At 41.6% G+C, this 21,642-nt stretch overlaps 1 protein-coding gene across 5 annotated transcripts in view; it reads right to left on the bottom strand.

Annotated features, from left to right (window-relative positions):
• Positions 1-19,853, bottom strand: part of LEF1 (lymphoid enhancer binding factor 1) — a 120,794-nt gene extending 100,941 nt beyond the window's left edge. Inside the window, exons 1-3 of one of the 5 annotated variants that reach the window (XM_047855224.1) lie at positions 18,972-19,853; positions 16,472-16,538; positions 14,908-15,041 (exon numbers count right to left, since the gene is read on the bottom strand). In XM_047855224.1, the coding sequence (XP_047711180.1) occupies positions 14,908-15,041; positions 16,472-16,538; positions 18,972-19,187 (417 nt within the window). In that variant the 5' untranslated portion in view covers positions 19,188-19,853. The remainder of the gene's footprint in view (positions 1-14,907; positions 15,042-16,471; positions 16,539-18,971) is intronic. The other 4 variants (XM_047855222.1, XM_047855226.1, XM_047855225.1 and 1 more) reach the window with 4 other exon arrangements.
• Between the last annotated feature and the right edge of the window lie 1,789 nt (positions 19,854-21,642).

Here is a 21,642-nt window from a genome sequence, read left to right as displayed (position 1 = left end):
CAGACCTATATTTATTCACATAAAAAGATGAGCACATGATACATTTTTAAGGAAAAAACATTGTAATAAAAATAATCTTATGAACCCATTTATAAAAATGCTTGTATTGTAAGTATAGATGCAGAAAGAAATCTGAAAATGTGTGTGTGTGTGTGTGTGTGTGTGTGTGAATGAAACATTATATCTGAATGGTGGAAACATATTTTTAATTTATTTTCTCTATTGTTTAATGAGTTCCCTCAATTTTTAAAAAAAATATATTACTTTTTAATAAAAAAAAAAAACAAAAAAGGCATTTTTTTTTGAGAGAAAGACGACTGCTCCTAGTAAGTATCTTCATAACAAGAAAAGTTTCTTCACTTTTTAAAGGAAACCCACTGTTGCAACTTCTCAGGAATGATCATCATTCCAATTAATTCTAATTTCTCTTACTTAATCTAACATCATGATACCACAAAAATCACCACTAACAGCTCCTAAAAATGAAGCACATGCCACATTTTAATGGTTTATTGTGCAAAGAACACTCTTTGGCAGTAGATTTTTGCCTGTAAATGCTCAGCTCTTATGGAATAAGGAGACAACATTATTTATCAAAGAGATTCCAAGAACCACAAAACCTCTGGCCACCCAGCTATTTGATTAACCTACTTAAATACATGAGATTTGGGGACACAGGGCCCCTAGAAGTGAGCAATAGGGACTCCCATAAAATTAGACATTTATCAAAATGTGTCTGATACACCCAAAGAACAAATATTTCCTGGGAATTTTCAAGAACACATTAAACAATCACATGGTTATGTGTTGAATGAACCAGAAGACAATTTTTACATATTCTAAGAACCTGTTATTTAAACCACTACTAACGCTAAACCGTTTATATTGTTTAATAAAACACATGTATAACAGACACTTTTAATCCTCAAAGTAGTTTACTGACACTGACTAAGGATTCTTCTCAACACCTTTTCAAGGGAGAAACTAGTTTATGGAGTGGGTTCCAACTCCTGAATTAGGGATACCTGGCTTTGAATTCAAGTTCTACCACTTACAAAACTTTGGGACTACAGTAATCAAATAACTTCTCTGTGTCCCAGTTTCTTTTTTGGAAACATGGAAAGACTAGCAATATTCACTTCAAGTATTTAATAAGAAAAATGCATGTACAGTGCATTCATTAGATATTACATGCTAGTATATGAATACTATTACTCTCCTCACCTCTGGGCAGTTCTATGACTCACAGTCATACAGAGGCTTCGGGTAAAATCCAGGCAGCTTCAGAGGTAAGTAAATGAAGTGATTTTGTGAGGCACTGCGGACTTAAATAAATGATGGGACCAAAACGATGGCCATAATATAAAATGTTTTGACTCCAGATATTGGTTAATTTTTTGTTTTCTTAGCATGAAAGAGAAACATAGGATAATCCTTAAACTAAACTCATGAATGTCTGTCCTGAAACTTGCTCTTCTTTCTAAATTCATTTTTTCCACGAATGCTGTCCCCTCATCATCAAGCTAGAACTTTCACCATCTTTTATACATCTCCCCTTCTCCTTGCATCTAACTGGTTTGCCTTTGAACTCCATATTCACCACGAGCACAACTATTTCTACCAAATAGAATATTAAAGAAATTCACAATTCCATACACTATCTCATTTTATACTCACAAAGCTTCTATAAGAATTCATACACCTTACTGGTGAGAAATTGACTGATTCAGTGGTCATCTAGCATCTTCTGTGTGGCAGTGACAGTATTAATAAACTGGAATTGCAGAAAGCACCCAGCAGTGTAAGTCAAGACCTGGGCCCCAGTTATGGTACCCTACTTACTAGCTGTGTGATTGGAGCAAATGACCAACTTTATTTGTACTGCTACTTCTTGAACTGTTTTATCGTGGTCCTTAATTTCTTCTATGCCCTCTATGCCTCAGTTTCTCAACCCTCTTTATGCCCAGTCTCACGTGTAAAATTGAGATATTAGGGATATCATCAGGTTATTCTGAGACAAAGTGAGCAAAAACATACAAAGGACTCAGAACAGTTCCTACGTACTATGTACTCAAAACTGAGAGCTGGGGCGCCTGGGTGGCGCAGTCGGTTAAGCGTCCGACTTCAACCAGGTCACGATCTTGCGGTCCGTGAGTTCGAGCCCCACGTCAGGCTCTGGGCTGATGGCTCAGAGCCTGGAGCCTGTTTCCGATTCTGTGTCTCCCTCTCTCTCTGCCCTTCCCCCGTTCATGCTCTGTCTCTCTCTGTCCCAAAAATAAATAAACGTTGAAAAAAAAATTAAAAAAAAAAACAAAAAACTGAGAGCTAATGTCTAGTCCATGTGCTCCATGTTGAATGTTCAGAGAACTTCTAAGCTTAATTTCAGCTTTGTGATTCTCTACAAGCTTTTTTTTTTTTTTTCTTAAGGGTCTCCATTTAAATATGGAATGACATCTGGTATTATTGCCCGATATTAGTGGGAATTCAAATTTTCTGCTAAATTTATTCCACAATCATCTGGAAAGTAACCTGCTCTATGCCAGGTAGTGTAACAGGTTCTGGGCAATAGAGATGAATAAAACAGGTGCTCTACCTACAAAGAAGTAACAACTAGTATGAAATACAGATGCAGAGACAGCCAACTATTATTAGACGTGGTAACAGTTATGAAGAAGGTCCTGTGGGAATCCACAGGAGACAGCACTTAGTCTTAACTGGTGGTAGAATCAGGAGGGGCTTCATGAAGGAGGTACCATTTAGCCTGGACCTTTAAAGATGAACAAGATTGTGCTGGCAGGGAAGAGGGAGCAGGGCACTTCAGGGAGACCAAGATAAGACATGGAAGTTGGGGATTTGGGAAAGGGTTTAGGGTATAGGTCTGGAAATGTAGGTGAATGGTAAGCTGCAGGGTAGGGCAGTAAGGAGACAAGCCTTGAAAGGTAGATGGTTCCAAAATGTGCAAAGCTTTGAAAATAATGCTGAAGAATGTGGGATTTATTCTGTAGTCAATGGAGGAGGGCATTCCGAGAGGAAACCTGACCTGACTAGAAGAGAAATGAGTGCCAGTGGTCTCTATGAGGGCTAGGCAGAGAGAAGGTGAGCTCTGGGGCCAAAGTGCCCAATGTTGCTCTACTGCTTTCTCGGTTCGAGGCCTGTGCAGGTCACTTAGGTCATCTGAACCCCAGTTAAATTATTAAGCAGCTAGTGGGTCAGTGTTTTTCCAAACCTTACTTTAGGTAAGAATCAATAAAGTAACGTGTTCAAAGTGCATATGCATAACCTGCCTGCAGCTTCTGGTTCAGGACATCTGCAGAGCGGCCCAAGGATCTGCCTTTTTAACGAGAACCCCCCCACTCCCGCCCAACTAGTAATTCAGATGCAGTCAGTCCCTGTCCCAGAAACACTACCAATAACACAGAGCACTGTGTATTTTTACAAATAGAACAGGTGGCAATCCATGTTATAGGTGAAGAAACCAAGGTCCAGAGAAAATAAGTCACTGGCTGAAGAGCACACAGTGTGCCAGTAACAGAGTACTGGGATCCAGATCTTTGGACTGCACCAACAGTACTCCGCTGCAACTCCCGTCGTCGTATGAATGTGTCTTTTAACACTACTGTCTCTGGGCCACAGTCTGATCAGTCTATCAAGGCTTATGACTAAAGGGATAACCACTGTGCCCTTCTTCCCTACTCCCTGGCTCGGCCAATAAAGTAGGAACTTGTGTTCTCTGGGCAGCTCCCAGGAAGGCAGCCTTTTCCTCTCCCATCTCCTCATTCATTTCCCATAAGGCAGGACTACTCCTCTCTGGTGATTTGGAGAAAGAAAATGAGCAAGGGTAGATGACTCTTTTTTCTCTCTTTTGAGGCCAACTTGCCCAACCATGGATTTGTTCTCACCTCAAGTTCCACAGGAGATAAGCTCCCAGCCTCTGTTAGGGAAGTCTGTGGCCCAGTGATGTGTTCAATTTGGGGAAGTCAAAGGAAGTCCAAATTCATGTCATAGTCCAAGCCACATTCGCCAATCCAGTCTTATTAATAAATAAACTGGGGGCACCTGGGTGTCTCAGCCGGTTGAGCATCTAACCAGCTCGGGTCATGATCTTGCAGTTTGTGAATTTGAGTCTCATGTCGGTCTCTCTGCTGTCAGCGCAGAGCCTACTTTGGATCCTCTGTCCCCCTCTCTGCACCTTCGCCACTCATGCTCGCTCTCGCGCGCTCTCTCTCAAAAATATGTAAACATTAAGATATATATATAAACAGGGGCACCTGGGTGGCTCAGTCAGTTAAGTGACTGACTTTGGCTCAGGTCATGATCTCACAGTTGGTGATGGGTTCGAGTCCCACGCTGGGCTCTGTGCTGACAGCTCAGAGCCCGGAACCTGTTTCAGATTCTGTATCTACCTCTCTCTCTGCCCCTCCCCTTGCTTGTGCTTGCTTGCTCTCTCAAAAATAAATAAATAAATTTAAATGCACACACACACACATATTTGTGTGTGTATATATATATATATATATATATATATATATATATATATAAACTAACAAACAGATACTCTGCTCTCCATCTGTCTGACTTCTTCATTAGCACTGGACTCATTCTTAACCAGAAGAGGCATGAAAATTATCAGCCTCAAAACACCAACCATAACCAAACCTGAATATAATCAGATACATACTTTTAAATATGGACTTAAAATAAATGTTTTTTTAAGGTTAAATTGCAATGTTGGGTTAACCCCAACTTAAAAATAAGGTGCATTCACTCATTGCCTTTAATTCTGCAGTTCTGCTTCTAGCAATTCATTTCAAGGAAATCGAATCTGTGCAAAGATTTAGTTAGAAAACATGCACTTTGGGGAGCCTGGGTGGCTCAGTCAGTTAAGAGTCCAACTTTGGCTCAGGTCATGATCTCACGGGTTCATGAGTTCGAGCCCCATGTTGGGCTCTGTGCTGACAGCTCGGAGACTGGAGCGTGCTTTGGATTCTGTGTCTCCCTCTCTCTGCCCCTCCCCGGTTCATGCTCTGCCTTTTCCCTCTCTCAAAAATAAATAAACATTAAAAAAAATAAAAAAGAAAGAAAATATGCATTTCATCACAATGTTGCCAAAGACAGGGGAAAAATGTGACTTCATCTGGATGTCTTCAACAAGACTGATTACATAAATTAGGCAATCATTAAAAATGATGTTAGGTGCGGTTAGGGGCGGCTGGGTGGCTCAGTTGGTTAAGCATTTGACTCTTGATTTTGGCTCAGGTCAGGATCTCACAGTTCAGTTTGTGGGATTGAGCCCCACATTGGGCTCCTTGCAGACAGCATGGAGCCTGCTTCAGATTCTCTCCATCTCTCTGTCCCTCCCCAGCTCTTGTGCTCTCTCTCTCTCAAGGTAAATAAAGTTAAAAAAAAAATGATGTAAAAATTATATACTGTATATTGGTGGGAAAATAAAGCAAATTACATAACAGTATATTATGTTCCCATTGCCATAAACATATAAAATATATATTTATATATGTGCATAGGTACAGTAGAGGTCTAAAAGGCTACATAGTGAGTTTTAAGAGTGATTGCCTCACACAGTGGGATTCTGGGAATTTAATATTTGTTATTCCTCTTGCTTATTTTACTAATTTTTCTAGTGACCATGTATTGCTTTTTTTAATAAAAGTATTCTATTTTCATAAAAAATAGTGAAGCATTAATGAAATTTCCAATAAAATCAAAGTAATAACTGCTTTTCTATTTTATATTTTAACCAATATTATGATTCATTTAATAAGTGTTTTATGTTCTGAATGGCAAATGTGGCTATTTTCAAAGAAAATAAACACCTCTTTCTATCTTAAGGGAGGGCACTGACTCCACAACTCCATGGGGATCAGAACACCCACCTACAGTTTTCAGTCAGGACTAAACTAAAGAACAGCATCTGGCTCAAAGTAGTCGTTTTTTTAAAAAGGGTAAGTGTTATTCCTTTCAAAAAAAAAATAAAATCTTGAGTTTTAATGTAAAAATTTTAATGTATACAGACAAATGAGCAAACACTAATTCAAGCAACATTTGGGAGACTTAATTCTTTTCCCAACCTTGCTAGTTAGCTAAACTGGTTAGCCCAATGCAGTAAGCAGTAAATAATTTTTTACTTCAGTACTTTTGGGTTTATTCCAGACTTTAAAAAAGTCTCACTGTTGGAGTCACAGACTAAGTCTAACACACTTGAGACAAGATTATAGTACCTTTTTCTTGATCCAAGTCATCTGAACCAGTGCACCAAGATGATATGTGATCATAATTATGAGATATAATATTTGCCGTTAAAAATGGAAGAATTCTTTGCCAAGAAAGCTGACTCCATGTTGAAATATATTTAACATTCACTGGGTTTTATTTAGAGAAAAAGTAAAGTCTTAAAAGGATGGAGGCTGGAATTTTCCACAAGGCTAGAAAATCACTGATTTCTCCTTGCTGCTGGGCCAACACATCCCCTTGGACCTGATCCTTTTAGGTGCCAGGAAAGCTGGAAAGATTTAAGTTAGAAGAAAATTCAAAGGGGAAAAAAATAACTTGCCTGTCATCCTCTACATTCACATGGCTCTTAGATCTCCTCTATATAATTTTTGCAGTGGAGAGAAGAAACTTGGCTCCTAAAGGATTAAGGGGAAAAGTCTCCTAACCAAAAAATATTCTTACCTCCATCCAAGGAGTTAAGAGTTATCTGGCAATTTCATATCAAATATTAGAAGGATATGAGATTTTTCATGAATATGAAATTTAGAAACCTGCTCCTTCACACATCTCATTCTCTATGGTGCTAACAAGAAAAATCACATGCTCTCCTAACATGACTAGAGAGAAAAAGGAACCCAAGAGAAGAAAGCCACTTTGGTAAGGGATGTAATGACAATTCCCAAAATTTTTATTTATGCAAGATTTTTCTTTTTTTGTTCTTTTTTTCCCAAAAGTTTATTTATTTATTTTGAGAAAGAGAGTGAGGAGGAGAGAGAGAGAAGGAGACAGAGAATCCCAAGCAGGCTGGGCACTATCAGTACAGAACCCAATGCCCTGACTCACAAACCCTGGGATCATGACCTGAGCCCAAGTCAAGAGTCAGACACTCAACCAACTGAGCCACCCAGGCACCCCTACGCAAGAATTTTCTACAGGTGAATGTAAGGCCTTCACTCAGTGTCCAAATTTCAGGTCAGCACAGTGGCATGATAAAAACCAAACACTTCTTCCTTTTCTCAGGAGCTTACTAGGTATAGTCAAACACCCCTTGTGGCTACAGCATTCCCAGCAGGTGGGGGTCCAGGCACTGGCTGATACCATCTGACACTCCTGCTCTGTTCCCTTAGCTAGTAAACCGAGTACTTTTACAGGCTTTGTGCCACCTAAATTTCACATCAACCACATAAAGCAGGCAAGAAATATTAAAATTTCTCATTTTATAAATGAGGAAACAAAGGCTGATGGAGGTTAAATACCTCCCCCCACGGCTTTGGGAAAGAATGAAGGACTTGGGACGAGACCTCAGGTCTCTGACATCTTACCCAGTACTGGTCTTCCCCACAGGTTCGCCTTCACAGGGAACTACCTGGCTCTACCTAACCAAGACTCAAATATGTTGTTCTCAACATTTCAACATCACAGAAGGACATAATTTACAGTACACATTGGCCTAGAAAAGTCCGCTGTGATAATGCCACATATATTTGGAAGGAGCACACAAAAATTTTTAAGACCTGTAAATACCTCAAGTTTTACTGGGAAAAAAAATGGTTCTATCTGGGAAGGAATAAAAATAAATTGCATTAACCATATGATACTAAAACATAATTGAAGATGATTTTCTATTACTATTATATTTCTATCTCAAGTATCCTTTTGAAATAAGTGTTTCTATCACCTCTTTTTCTTCAATTAAATTTCTAGAACTAAGGAAGAAAGTACTTCTTGTGACCAGTCCTCATATGAGGGTCCAGTCCCATTCTTTTTCATTCTTGCAGCAAGCTCCCAGCTGGCTGTTTTTAGCAGTTACTTGGAAACTTAACAGTCTTTAAAGAGAGACTTTGATTTTCTGATTAAAGACTCTAGCCTAAGGTTCTCTCTCTCTTTTCACTGATGCAACAAATCAGAGAAAAGATAAAATAATAAAATACTAAGGATTATTTAGCGGACAGTTTTTGCTTTTAACATAGCATTTGGTTTGATAAAGAGAGATCACTTGGAAATATCCAAAAAACATACATGAAAAATTTCTAGTGCATTTTTTATTCAGCAAATCTACTGACGTGTCTATTCAATGCTAGGCTGAATGGAACTATCTCATAATTCATCAGTAGTCCTTGATCAATTGACCAGCTGATCAACTATCATCAACAGTGGATAGGTTTTACTGCAGAATTTTTCAGGATTGAAAAAAAAGGACTTATAAGTAGGTATTAGTATGTCAGCATTTAAAAATTTGCTTTGGTAACTGTTTCATTAAGAAGCTGACAACATGAAGGGAAAATTAAAGCTCCACTTGAGCCACTCCTCCTTCTAGATTATAGAGGCTTCCCTTCAGCTACCCCTCATGCAACCTTTCTCTGTGCTAAGTAAAATTGCAATAGTCCTCTTTCTTAAAGTGAACGTAACATCAACAACAAATTACTATGATGAGGATCAAAGCCTGATTCTGAAAAACCATCATCAAGTTTCATATAGAATTATGCGTGGACATAGCTCAAAACAATGGCCAACAATTAAAAGTTTTTTAGCGTCTACCTGCCCCTGGTTAGCTGCAAAAATAAAACACATTTCTAGACTCTCTGTGACGCAACATCTCTGCCAGTCATATTTCTCCTACAGATGGGAAAAAGGGGACAGGTAGTAGGCAAAACTCTTGTTTGCTCTGTAATGCCCTTGCAATATTCCCCATAAAGATTGAAGACCGGTAAGTACCACTCCTGAGAGCTTTGTGAGTGATCTACACATAGCAAGTAGTTAATTTCAGCAGGTTTACAAGTTTAGTTTGAGCGGGTATGGTGTATAAAGGCATCATCTTACAGAGATTTTAAAATCCCCTGAACAATCCAAGTAAAATAAAATACTGGCCAAAGAAATATAATAAATATAATTAAAAAAAATAAAAAATAAAAAAATAAAATCCCCTGAACATCCTCTTAAATAGTCTGCAAACAGTCCCAGCTAGCCTGGCTACATCGTCAAGATCTCTGGAGTGAGCAATGCCTGTTTCCTTTCCATCCTCTCTACTCAACTGCCCACTCTTCCTGTCAAGTCAGTGTATTTCAATATCCCTCTCTTTCTGCCCCCATGCCCCACCCAACCTTTGTGGTTCGTCTCTAGGTCATTTTCTGGCTTTACTTCTTCAAATTTTATAAAGACTGAATCACTTACATGCCTAAAATGACTTAAGAGCTTATAGCAAAGTATACAATTCCTATACTGTGACTTCATAAGGTCATAATTAATATTGAAAAGCCATCATGATCTAAAATATATTTAAAAAAGTATTTAAACAAAGTCCAGTGGCTGCCTTTTCCAAATGAGTAAGGACCTGTCAGGACAGTACAAAGCAGTACTAAGTCTCTTGACTGCTACAGTATTAGCTTTCTATAGACTCTCTGGCATAACCACTTAATAATATTCAAGACACACAAGTTTTAAATGAATATCTTCTTTTTAAAAAACCTTTACTCCCATGATAGCAGCACCTATATAATGCTGAACTTTACTTTTGCCAGGGAATAAAACATATGTGCTTTTCTGCTAACCCACGGACAGTGCTGGCTTATCTATTTTGAAATCAAAGGGAAACCAGTTTTATAAAATTCCAATCATGTCTATAATACATAAATGAGGAACAATGGGGTCAGAGAGTTATGGAATGATCTACTGCCTAAAGAAATGTCAGTCACATAAACCAAGAATGGTTCTGCCTAAAGAACTGATAGGATTAGTTTAAAACAGCAAAAACAACACAACAGGACTCAAAAAGCTACAAAATTTTCTCGACTGATGTTATGAAAGAATACTTGTGAGGCTACAAATTCAAGTCCAGTTGAACCCCATTGTGAGGTCCAATCTCGGTCCTGGTAAATCGTACATAAGTCTCCAACCACAAGATAGACTGAATCAAAATAATGGGGTTGACGAGAGCAACTTCAGGACCTGTGTGGGGGCAGGAGAAGAGGTACTTCCAAGAGCAAGATTTTCTGCAGGATGGCTCAATGGTCTTTAGTTTTAGTGAAATTGGGTTGTTCTCTTATTTTTATGAACGAACAAGAAATTTCTAGTCATTTTGAAAAAAATATAGCTGAATAAAGATCACACTTCGGCTGCACGAGTGATGCAAGTACGGTATTAGCTACTGGAGGGTCAGATGTAGGTAGTATGGCTCCCTGGAACGCTTGAATAAGCAAACCATTTGGTCCTGAGATAGCTCAGATACATGAATGGTAGTTGCGGGGGAGTAAGGTGTCGCATCAGCTTCCAATTATTCAGACTAAGATCCTTCCCTGCTTTGTAGCGTTACAATTAAAAATGTATCAAATGAATGAACTAGAAGAGTTTGAGGGCTCTGGGGAATTTCCCCACACATTCTCCTGATACACACATTCAAATTTGAGATAGAACCCATCTTCTAAAACTTAAATTCTCCTGCACTTCAGGTAAAGAGGCAAATTTAATGTACTTAGCTTCGGAAAGTATGCAACTTAGAAAATTTAAAATAATTTCTCACTAAATCAAATTAAGTAGCTTCTTGTAAAGTGAAGACACCCCACCTTAAAAAACCTTGCTCAAAATATAAGCCACAGTCTCCCTCCACTCTTGAATTATTACTTCTGTATTTTCAAAGCTATTCAGCAATGCACAGTGGTATAAGTGTAAGCTTACAGATAAGCATAAGCTTACCTAGTTCCTAATTCAAGATGTAGCAATGACGAAAATCAATTTTAAGCTGTTTGTGAGCAAATACAAACATGGGGGTAGGTTATCACAAAGTCATAATAGATACCTATTATATTCTGTTCATCAGAAATCAAAATGATGTTTCTCTTAAGGTAAAAAAAAAAAAAAACAAAAAAACAAACAAAAAAAAAACCCATACAATAGAACGGAGATGCTCAAACTAATGAAAAAAGATCCCCTGAACATTTTAATAGCAATGTCTACTAAAAATAAGAAAAAAAGGAAAGATGAAATGCAAACATAAACATCTGCTTTTCCCACCTAAAAATCCATCCTGTGTGAGCACAAAGAAACAATGAAGTCAGCAGCACGGTGCTGACCAGGTGTTACTGCGGTAGGTCGGTGGGTCCTACGACCCAGCTGTAACATTTGCTGTAGCTCCCCACAAGACGTCTGCTGCTTTTCCCTCCCATGCATCTGAAGAGAAATGAGATGCTTCTCTTCAGAGGTGTTAAAAACTTGGGTAGCCTATGGGACAAATGTAAGTCTGACACCTAAGATTAATAACCACAGTACATTATGCCAAAGGGAACTTTCACTATGTTGAAGCCAGCCAAACCCCCTGCTCACATGGTATTCAGGGTATTCAGGCACGCAAGCGCCAGGACCCAAAGGAGGTAACAAAGTATTTTTTTCTTTTAATACTTTACCATTGGCCTAGAGGGACTGCCATAAATAAGACTCACAGAAAAAAAAAAAAGGCTTGGGAGTATGCTTTTAATAAATTCTCTAGGGTCCTTGTTCTGAAATATTTAACAAGCTTCAGCATCTTCTTACTCTCTATGAAAACAACCAACTCAAGCCAAGGTTTACTGTGCTTTAAGAACTGACACCAAATGTGTTGTTATTATTACAGGTGTTTTCTTATTAGGCCTGATTTATTTGAATTGAGAATTCGCATTTAAAATTCTTTGAGATACTCATTCATAATATTTCTGATATAAACACACCTCTAAAAATTCCAGTTCTGAAACATGTAACTAGCCAGTTAAAACTTCCCTTCAGAAGGAAAAAAGCTGGATTGGCAAAGGTGGTTCTCTTGAGTAGGTAATACTGTACTTAGGCCACAGGTAAAAGCTGTGTAAGCATCTGTATGTCAGTATTTGTCTAAAAAGGAGTAAAACGCACATAGAATTGTTAAAATGAGCTATCAACAGAAACACATCTGTGCGTGCCAATTGGCCTTAGCTGATAATCTCTGGATATGTGCAGGTTCCTATAAAATGGAAGATTCTGTGTGAGGAAGGGGCGGTCAGGGCCCTCCCCCACCCCCAGATGTTTTTCTAGTCCTAACACCTGCGGGCAGCAGATGCCCGTAAACAAGCAGTTGTTTGTAATGCAAATGCAAGTAACGAGGATTCCTTGGGGCTACCCCCACCTTCAGCTCAAACACAAATGGTCACCCAGCTCCCGACACCCTAGACGAAAACTTATCACTGAGAATGTCAGTTACACAAACACTAAGTCCTGCTAAGGAGAGAGTTAAAGAGCAAGACGGCAGAAAGCACGGTTAGGGGTGAATAAGAGAGGCTGCTTTCCGGTTAAAGTGTTTTGGATCTCAGACACATTAAAAACAGCTGCTAGGTATTAAAAACCGAAGACTGCAACTACCCTTAAAAAAAAAAATGGACATAGCCTTGTGGCTAAAACTGAAAAGCTTCTATAACTGTGCAAACTGCAGAATATTGCAACAAAATGTGCCTAAAATAAACAGGTCCTAAAATATAACAGAATACACCAAAACAGCAGGTAACAAGGTAAGGTAACTGTTTCCTAACCACACCCCTTTCCTCCAATCTACACCCACCAACATTTATTCTGGCCACAAATCTTTCCTAAACAATTAATGACTGTTCAACTCACTGACCTCAAAATTTTAATACGTATACTAACAATAAATACCTTCTATCAGAATTTCAAAATTATTAGTATTGGCGGGGGTGGGGGGTGGGGGTGCGTGCTGCGTGCTGGAGACCTAAAGCAGAAAGTGCTAATTTAAAGAAAAGAAGCTTAATTTTCAATATGCTTAGGGATAATTTATCCGTATCAGATTTTTATTATATTGACTTTTAACAATTATCGTTTTGAAAGGAGAAGTGGCTGAACTAAAGAATAAATCCCACAAATACTTATTAAGCATTAATTGTGTTTACAGCTGAAAAGTGTAAGACTGTTTTAGGGGTTATCTTCTATTGTTACCAGTGCAGAGACTATAATTTAGATTTGTCAGAAAGATTATTTGTTGTTCTAAAAAGACTTTCAACAGAAATCTTCAATTATCCCTTATCTAAAACATATTCTCCTCCTTACCATCCAAAAAAACCCCAACAAAACAAAATAGCCCAACGATAAAAGAACTATCTGAGATGTCTGCATATTTAGTTCAACAAATATAAAGTCACCTACAAATTTTAAAACTCAGAAGCATTTATACTTGGCGTGGTCTCTAAATATTAAACTGTATTTGCTTAATTAGTTATTAGTTAATATACTTTTTAGTCAGGAGATTCGTATGTATCACACAGACATCTCTATCATCAAATATTTGAAAAGCCTTTTAAAATAAAATGTGAAAACTCTATTTCATATAACAACCATCACAAGTTTGCCAAGATCACCATTTTAGCTGCTACATGAAAATTAGAAATATCTTATTCCCTACTTGAAAGTTCAAATATCTTTTGGAAATTTATGGAAAAATAATTACATTAACTTCTAAATCACAGTGCCCACACATATCTCATGTACCTCTCGTTCTAACAATCAAAGACTACAAATAATCACAAATACTCTTATTTGTTCACAATTGATTCTTCTCTCTGCTCCTTTGCTGAATCTTCTAGATCCCAGAGGTATTAATACCAGTACTTTCCCCAGATGTCTGTGATTTTTTTTTCCCCCCACTTAGTGGAAGCACTGGACTAATAAGGCAAAGACCATAGGTTCCATTTTCACGATCCTGGATTTCTCTCCCTGGAGGAACAGACTAAACCCCTAATCCCCAAGACCCACACATACATGTTCTTCACTGGGGCTTAGGTGGCAGAGGGAGAATAAGTCTGAAATAGGGTAAATACACTGATGGATCAGTGAAAATCCATCACTACCACAGAAGGGACTATTCTCTGGGAGAACTCCAGTCACCAGTACATTTCACATTCACATACTATACAAGTTACCCTTTAGGTGTTTTCCTACTGTATAAAGGAGGTTTTCGCTTCCCAACAAAGAAAAATAGCATCAAATAATGTATCTGAGATTCTTCACAGTGTTAAACATTTGCACAATGTAGTTATAATGCCACTGCATTTTTTAGAACTTGAAAAGTTAAGTGAGCCATGAGATAAAAAGAACAATTTTCATTAGGATTATCTTCAAATGATACTTTCTCAACAATTGACAATAGAGTAAAAATACCTCATCCCCACCTGACCCCCAACTGATTTGTTAAAAAACAAAGGGTAATACAATAAAACGAAACACTGTTTTAAAAGCTGAAGTAACATTCTAAATGTTCAACTACAAATGAGCTAAAGTAGTTCTGATTCTAGATGGTTTATGGGCAGTGAAAACTATACAGTACTTAGTTAATTGAAAAATTAAATCAATTTTCTCCTGTCATCAGCATAAAAAGCACAATACTCATAAAATCATGAATTTGTTGACTTAGCTTTACTTGATTTCATGATAACTGGAGCTCTGTTATTTATTAATCTTAACCAATAAGCCAAAAGCTAAAATTCCAAAAGCAAGACATCAAAGGTAGTAAGTACTCTTTCAAGGCAGCCATTCTTCACAGCAGGTCTTATTTAGTAATGACCAGTCACATATAATGAGAGTATTTCTAAAGTGTTTTAAAAAACAAACATTTTGCTAACATACAAATTAACTTCCACTTCTGAAAATAATTTGCAACATCAGCATGTTACTCACTGTTCTTGGGATGGGTGGAGAAAGAGATCCATTTGACATGTATGGGTCATTATTCATATTTGGCATCATTATGTACCCGGAATAACTTGAGTAGGAGGGTCCCTTGTTGTAGAGGCCTCCATCTGGATGCTTTCCTGAGAGAATTCAAATAACAATCAATGATGCATTGATTTCCTTTTTATATCACTGTATTTTCATCTGAAAATCTAATAGTTCTATGACAAATCAGACCTTATACAAAAGACTTGTTTACAAAATACTGTAACTGGATTATTATGCTCTATTTTAGATTGACAGTATTTATTCTCTTAAATGACTTAGCAGCAAAACAGATGTTTTAAAAACATGTGGTTCAATTTACTTCCACTACTGATGGGTGTTTTTACAAAAATAAGTGTTATTCATCTTACTTAATTTGCTCTAAAACTAACAAACTGGACCAAGAAATATAGGCACAGGGAAAAACACACACAAATCTAAAGCTATATTATAAACATATAAGGCCATCTGGCTACACACACACACACACACACACACACACACACACACACACACATTTACACACCTGAAGTTATGCTCCACCTTATCGGCAAACTCAAAAACTCTACCCGTGATTGTAGATTTCTAGAAAATTTCTAGATTTTATCAAGAGAAAGAGTTGTGTCTAGTACATGGACAACTAATCAAATTTATAAAGGATTAACTCCAGGAGACTTAATTTTATGTACTACACTATTCTGCCAAAGAAATCTGTGTGTGTTTACTATATACATTTCTTCTCTTTAATCTGTATAACTACTTTGTAGCTCAGAAGAAAGTCTGATATTACAGTTCTCTTCCCTTCTCCTCCTGGCTGACATATTGTATGCATGAACACTTCATTCTGGTCAGGCTGACTGTAAGTAAACTGGAGAACAGAAATGCAGACTGTTCGAAATGAAAACCCTACAGATTATTTTAAAGTCACAGGGAGCTCTCCTTAAATCTAAAAAATATATGCAATTTTTAAATTTTTGAGCAAGAATTAGAAATGAGGAGAAAGTCTAACATGTTCCATATGCAAAGTTCCTAATTTTAAGAATAAAGTTTTATATTTTTACAAGTTAGATTCGATTTACTGGGCCATATTCAGTCCGTGCATTCACTGCCTGCCCTCTCACTGTAATAAGAAATAGCAATTTTACAAAGGAAAATCCATTTGAAACTATTTCTTGTTGGAAAATAAATTGGTGTAGACTGTCACTCTATAACAATGCAGAAAAAAATAAGCCAATTAGAACTTTGGCTAAAATAAGGAAAAGAGGAAAACTTATTATAGACATTTCCTCTTCCACATAGTCTGGAAGCCAGCTAAAATCCAAAGGCCCCTAACTCATTCAAGACAGTTTTAAAATTATGTAAATATACATTAGACATAGGCAGTAAGTTCACTGGATTTTCTTTCCCATTTTGTTAAAAGTGTTATTTTATTAAAATAGCACAGTCACATCACATCCGATACACCTATAATTCACAAATTGCACGTGAGATTATAAATTTGGGAGAAGCAGAATTAGTGTCTTACCGTCATCAGGGTGTTCTCTGGCCTTGTCGTGGTAGGACTCCTGAGAGGTTTGTGCTTGTCTGGCCACCTAACAGCAAGAACCCCCATGCCCCCAAAAGAGAAAATCAACTTAGAGTTTGTAGTAAGTGTGTGTCCACTGGTCATTCAAAGGACGAGGACTGGGTGCAAGTCAATGTACCCATTTTACCAATCTAAGAAGGATAGGCTAGGGTTGAGAACGGGGAAATCTTTTGCTTTTTCTTTCCAACACAAATTTTTCGGTGACTATTATCTACCCAGGACTAGAAAGTACAAAGGATGATAAAAACAATAATATACTAAATCTGGGAAAGACCCACACGGTTGTCTGATTGCTACAATGCATCAAGGCTACTTGGACACCTGATATGATAGGAGTTGGGGCTTAATGGGGTTCATCCTTTTGATAGCTTCCTTAACCACAGTTCACTTCAATCAGTACTGATTAAAATCGGGCTGAAATATCATTTTACAACTAAAAGTACATTTTAAATAGAAACTATGCACTCACAGATGGAGGTCTTAAGGCAACTTGTCCCAAGCAAGTCCCAGCAGGAGCCCCCCACTCCTTATAACCTACCATGGCAGGCTGAGTGCAAGCCGACAAGAAAAAAAGTGAACTATTTCTGTGGTTAAAGGGAGGAAAATTTGAGAGTTGGGTTATAAATATCTAAAAGGTAGCCCAGCTAATATCAATTCTGGTAACCACCATCCACCCAGCCTCAACCACGTGCAAATCAGTGGTATTACCCCTTCACCATCTTCCCTGGTCTACCCCGTGCCCACTTACCACCACAGCAAAGATTAACAGAGCCCTAATCCCTGGGTTCTATGCTTCAAGCTGCAGAGCCCTTCTTTCCAGAGCAGAAACCCAGTATGTGAAGCGGGTGGCAAATTTATTCATGGAATAAGGAAGGACAAGCAAAATGAGAAGAAAAAAGAGGCTGTTCTACAAATACAAGGTTGGCCCCTAAGTGTTTTTTGGACGTTACTTGGTTCCTTGGCCATATGTCCTCCCGGTAATCTTCTACCCCCAATACATAGTCACAAACCTTTTAAGTGGGGTTGGGTGTACCCTAGCTCCCTTCCTGACCCCCCCCCTCAAATTGGCATGTTGGAATGAAAGATTCGAGGATAACGAACACCTTTGTGTGCTCCTAAGAACCCAGGCCCCCAGCCTTCCAAATGCATACTCACCCCTGCCATTGGGATACAGAAGGTAACTCTGAAGTGTTCTTAATCGTGTTGTTTAAAACCAAAAATGTCCCCGCCCCCAAAACCACACGCTTTCTTTTTGGGGGCAGAAGGATGCCATTTAAGGGAAAAGGGTATACCCTCTAAGTTTCTTTGGAGGGAAAAAGCGTTGGTGAAATCATTTGAGTGTTAGGACTTTTCTACCGGATTTCCTCCAAAGCGTTTCCCAGTTGTTAAAAGAGGGTGGCCAGTGGAGTGTCGGGTATCAGGGTCCATCCGCCCACCAACCCCCCCCCCCCTTCTGAAACTCCCCGCCGCCTGAAATAGCCCTTCCGCGCCGTCCCGCTTGCGGCTTTCTCTTGCCGGCACGCACGTGTCTGTATTTACTCTACTTGGGTTACCTGCGCTATCGCCCGCAGCGGGCCAGGAGATCAGATAAAGCGCTTTTCACCCTTCCCTGTGTGGGTGCCCTGGCTTCCGCCACATCTCGACTTTCTCCTTTTTTTCTGCATAGATTTAAGGCCTGATCCAGGCCCCAAACTACCCCAAATATAAGCGCTTTTTTACTTTAAGTGACCGGGGTTGGAGAAAAGCAGTGTTGGCGGCGGCACTGGGAGGCTTCCCGCCCTGTGGTGGCTGGGCTCGGTGCGCCCACGGCTCCCTGCAGCCGGCCTGGGCGCTGGGACTCCGGCAGCCGCAGAAACCCAGGCGCGCGCCCCCTGGGCCGGCCGGCTCCGCGCGAGCCCCGCTTCGCGGCGGTTGGGACCGCCCCGCCTGTCCTCGGCCCACGCCCGCCTCCCCTTCCTTTCTGACAGCGGCTCTGCTCGTCTCTACCTAAGCCTTTGGTGGTTTAACGCACTTCTGCAGACATCTACCGAGAGAGATAGCGGGTGCACTTTATTTTCCGTCCTACGGAAGAACTTCTCAGCGATGTTCAGACATCCTCGCTTTAATGCATCGCACCCTCGCAACCCCACTAAAAAGTCCGCACGCAAGACGTTAGGGGTTAAGGGCGGCTTCTGCTGCCCACAAACCAACAATTCAGTCATCGAACCTCAGAACTGACCCACTTGGAGTAACCTTCGCTGCACTTCACCTCCCACCGACACCCACACACACGAAAAATGTTGGCCGGGAGGCCCATCCAACCCCCCCCCCCAAGCCCCCACCCCAGCAAACGGAGGACCTACTCGGGACCCATCAGTCGACGCTCCCAGAATCTCCGTCCCTCCTAATTTTCCCCGGGACCCGCCACGCCTCTCGGACCTTAGGGCAGCGGCCCGCTCACCTCGTGTCCGTTGCTGGCCGGGATGATTTCAGACTCATTAACCAAGGAGGACTTGATGTCGGCTAAGTCGCCTTCCTCTTCGGGGTGACTGATCTCGGCGAAGATTTTCTCCTTCTGAGGATCGCCCTCATCCTTGAAGGGGATCATCTCGTCGGTGGCGCAGAGTTCCGGGTCTCCCCCGCCGCCGCCGCCGCCGGCCCCGGAGAGTTGGGGCATCCCGACCACTCGGTAATCTCCGCTCCGCTGGAGGAGCACCCGAGGCGACAGCAGGAAAGACAGGGGATCAACGAAAGAGGAAGGAGAAAAAGGAGATCTGGAAGGATGCGTGAGGGCGAAGAGCGGGCGGAAATGGGGCCGGCAGCCCGCGGCCGGAGCAGCTGCGGCGGTGCCCGAGCCCCGGCGGCCGCCCGCGCCTTCCCGCTCCGCGGAGACCGGCGCCTGCGCCCGCCCTCGAGGCCGAAGGGCACGGGGCTGCTTAAGGCCGCTACAGCCGGCGCCTCTGGGGGCGTCTGCGCTGCGTGGCGCGTGCTAGGCTAGGCTGCCCCGGGGGCCACCCCACGCCCCCAGCGTCTCCAGGGTCTGCGCGCGGAGGACGCCGGTTCCGGTGGAAGCACGACTCTCCCAAGTGCAGAGGAGGGTCCGTCGGCGCGTCTCTACGCAAACCTCTCCACCCTAGCTTCCCCGGTTGCCAATTTGGGAGTTTGTTTTCCGAGAAAGGAGGCAAGCTGGGCAAAAAGACTCCGTTTGCCTCAGCAGAGAAGGTACAAGGAGAATCAGAAGATAACGAAAAGTCCACTTCCTGGAGGATAAAAAAAATTAAAGAGCCACCCGGGTTGGAGATGTCCGTTTTAGAGCTTCTTATTTCCTTCCCTTTCGCTTCGGTTTTCCTTCTCCAGGCGCATTTAATCTGCTGGAGGAGGAGGAGGAAGGAGGAGGAGGTGGAGGAGGAGGAGGAGGAGGAGGTGGTGGAGGGGGAGGAGGAAGGAAGAGAAAGAGAAGAAGTTTGCCAAGAATAAAGTTTGTGCGGGCGAGCGCTGGGAGTCGGCAGTGGAGGGTACGGCGGGGTCTCGGGGAGTCACAGCAGGGGCCTCGGACCCATATGCTTCTGCGTGGAGCTCGAGCCGACACACACACACACACAGCCCGACCCCTCTTTGTTCCCGGCTCGAGTTTCTCAGTCTGGCGCTCTCGCTCGCCGCTCTCCACGCCTCCGCCGGGCCGCTCTGTCAAAGCAAAGAGCTGCACCTTCGGGTTCGCCTGGCCGAAGGGGGGGGGGGGTGCCCTGAGCTTGGCCGCGTTCGAGGCTCCGGGTGCGTCCAGGCTCCTCGGACCGAGAGTGCTCAACCCGGGTCCCTCCTCCGCACCCTGCCCCGCAGGTGAGCGGCTGCGCCTCCCCACTGCTTCTCCTCCTCCCGCGCCTGGCTGGCGCTGAAAAGCTACCCACTTGCGTCGCTTCTCCTCCCCCTCCCCTCCCCCGCCTCCAGCTCTCCTCGGCCGCCCGCTGGGGGGGGGGGGGGGAGAACGGCGAGAAGGAGGTGGTGATTGAGGACTTTTTTTTCTTTTCCCAGAGCCTGTAGGACGAGTCCTAGTGCTGTGTGTGTGTGTGTGTGTGTGTGTGTGTGTGTGTGTGTGTGTGTGTGTGTGCGCGCGCGCGCGCGCGCCTAGAGGAAAGAATCAGGCAACTTGCTGAGAGAAGGAAGGACCCAGCGCTTCCTGTAACCCACGAAGAAGCACCCTTTGCCCGCGTGAAATTGACAAGAAATTCTGCTGGGAAGGTTTAACTTCAACATCTAAGTATCCCCTCTCTTGTCCCACACCCCCCCAACCCCGACCTTCCTCTGCAAGTCTCTCCCCCCACCCTCTTTCCCGCCTCCCTCTCTCTCCCTCCCTCCCTTTGGCAGGGCTACGAAGATGAAAGAGAAGCCGCCGCAGCTGTGATCGACACCACATTGATAGATGCTCTGACAGGGCGGATGAGGCGGGAATTGGGGACAGAGAGAAGGAAAAGGGGAAAATATAACAGACATTGCTCAACTAAGAGAACGGAAACAAGAAGGACAAGGAAGAGAGTTGTGGGTTTCCGAAAATATAATGTCAAAGGACAAGAGAACGCATGCTAGCAAAAATTAAATCTCCAGGCTTACCGAGAAAAATAGGACACAGAAGAAAAAAACTGAAGACTGGATCTTAATTACCGCCTTTTAAAACAAGATCTCTTTCAGTACATCCTCACCATGGGATGTACAGAGAAAGTTGTGCTAGGTTTCTCGTGGAATTTAGGAGATACACACCACAGTGTATGGGAACCAAACAGAGAATGAAAAAACAACCCAAGGAGGGAGAGAGAAGGCAAAAGGACCCAGGAGTGCGATGCCAGTAGAGGGAGGGAGGACCGGGCAGTCTCTGGCACCTCGGACTGTGCACTCAAAGAGACCCTTGAAGATGCAAATCCGAATCCGACCTCAAAAATTCCCCAACCTCCACCATCTCTTTGATGCATTTTGTACAAGGACAGAACTTTTAAGGAGATGCTTTGTGAAAGTTACAGTATAAGTGAAGCTGAAGTTTGAAAACATGTTACATTTTGTTCCTTGGCTCTCAAACCCCCTCAGTTAAAAATCCAGGCAAAATTATTATACCCAATACACTAGCCATCTGTAAAACCTCAGAA

Source organism: Prionailurus viverrinus, chromosome B1 (assembly GCF_022837055.1).
Source record: "Prionailurus viverrinus isolate Anna chromosome B1, UM_Priviv_1.0, whole genome shotgun sequence".
Taxonomy (NCBI): domain Eukaryota; kingdom Metazoa; phylum Chordata; class Mammalia; order Carnivora; family Felidae; genus Prionailurus; species Prionailurus viverrinus.
The sequence above is the reverse complement of the archived record's forward strand: the minus strand, read 5'-3'. Positions and strand labels throughout refer to the sequence as shown.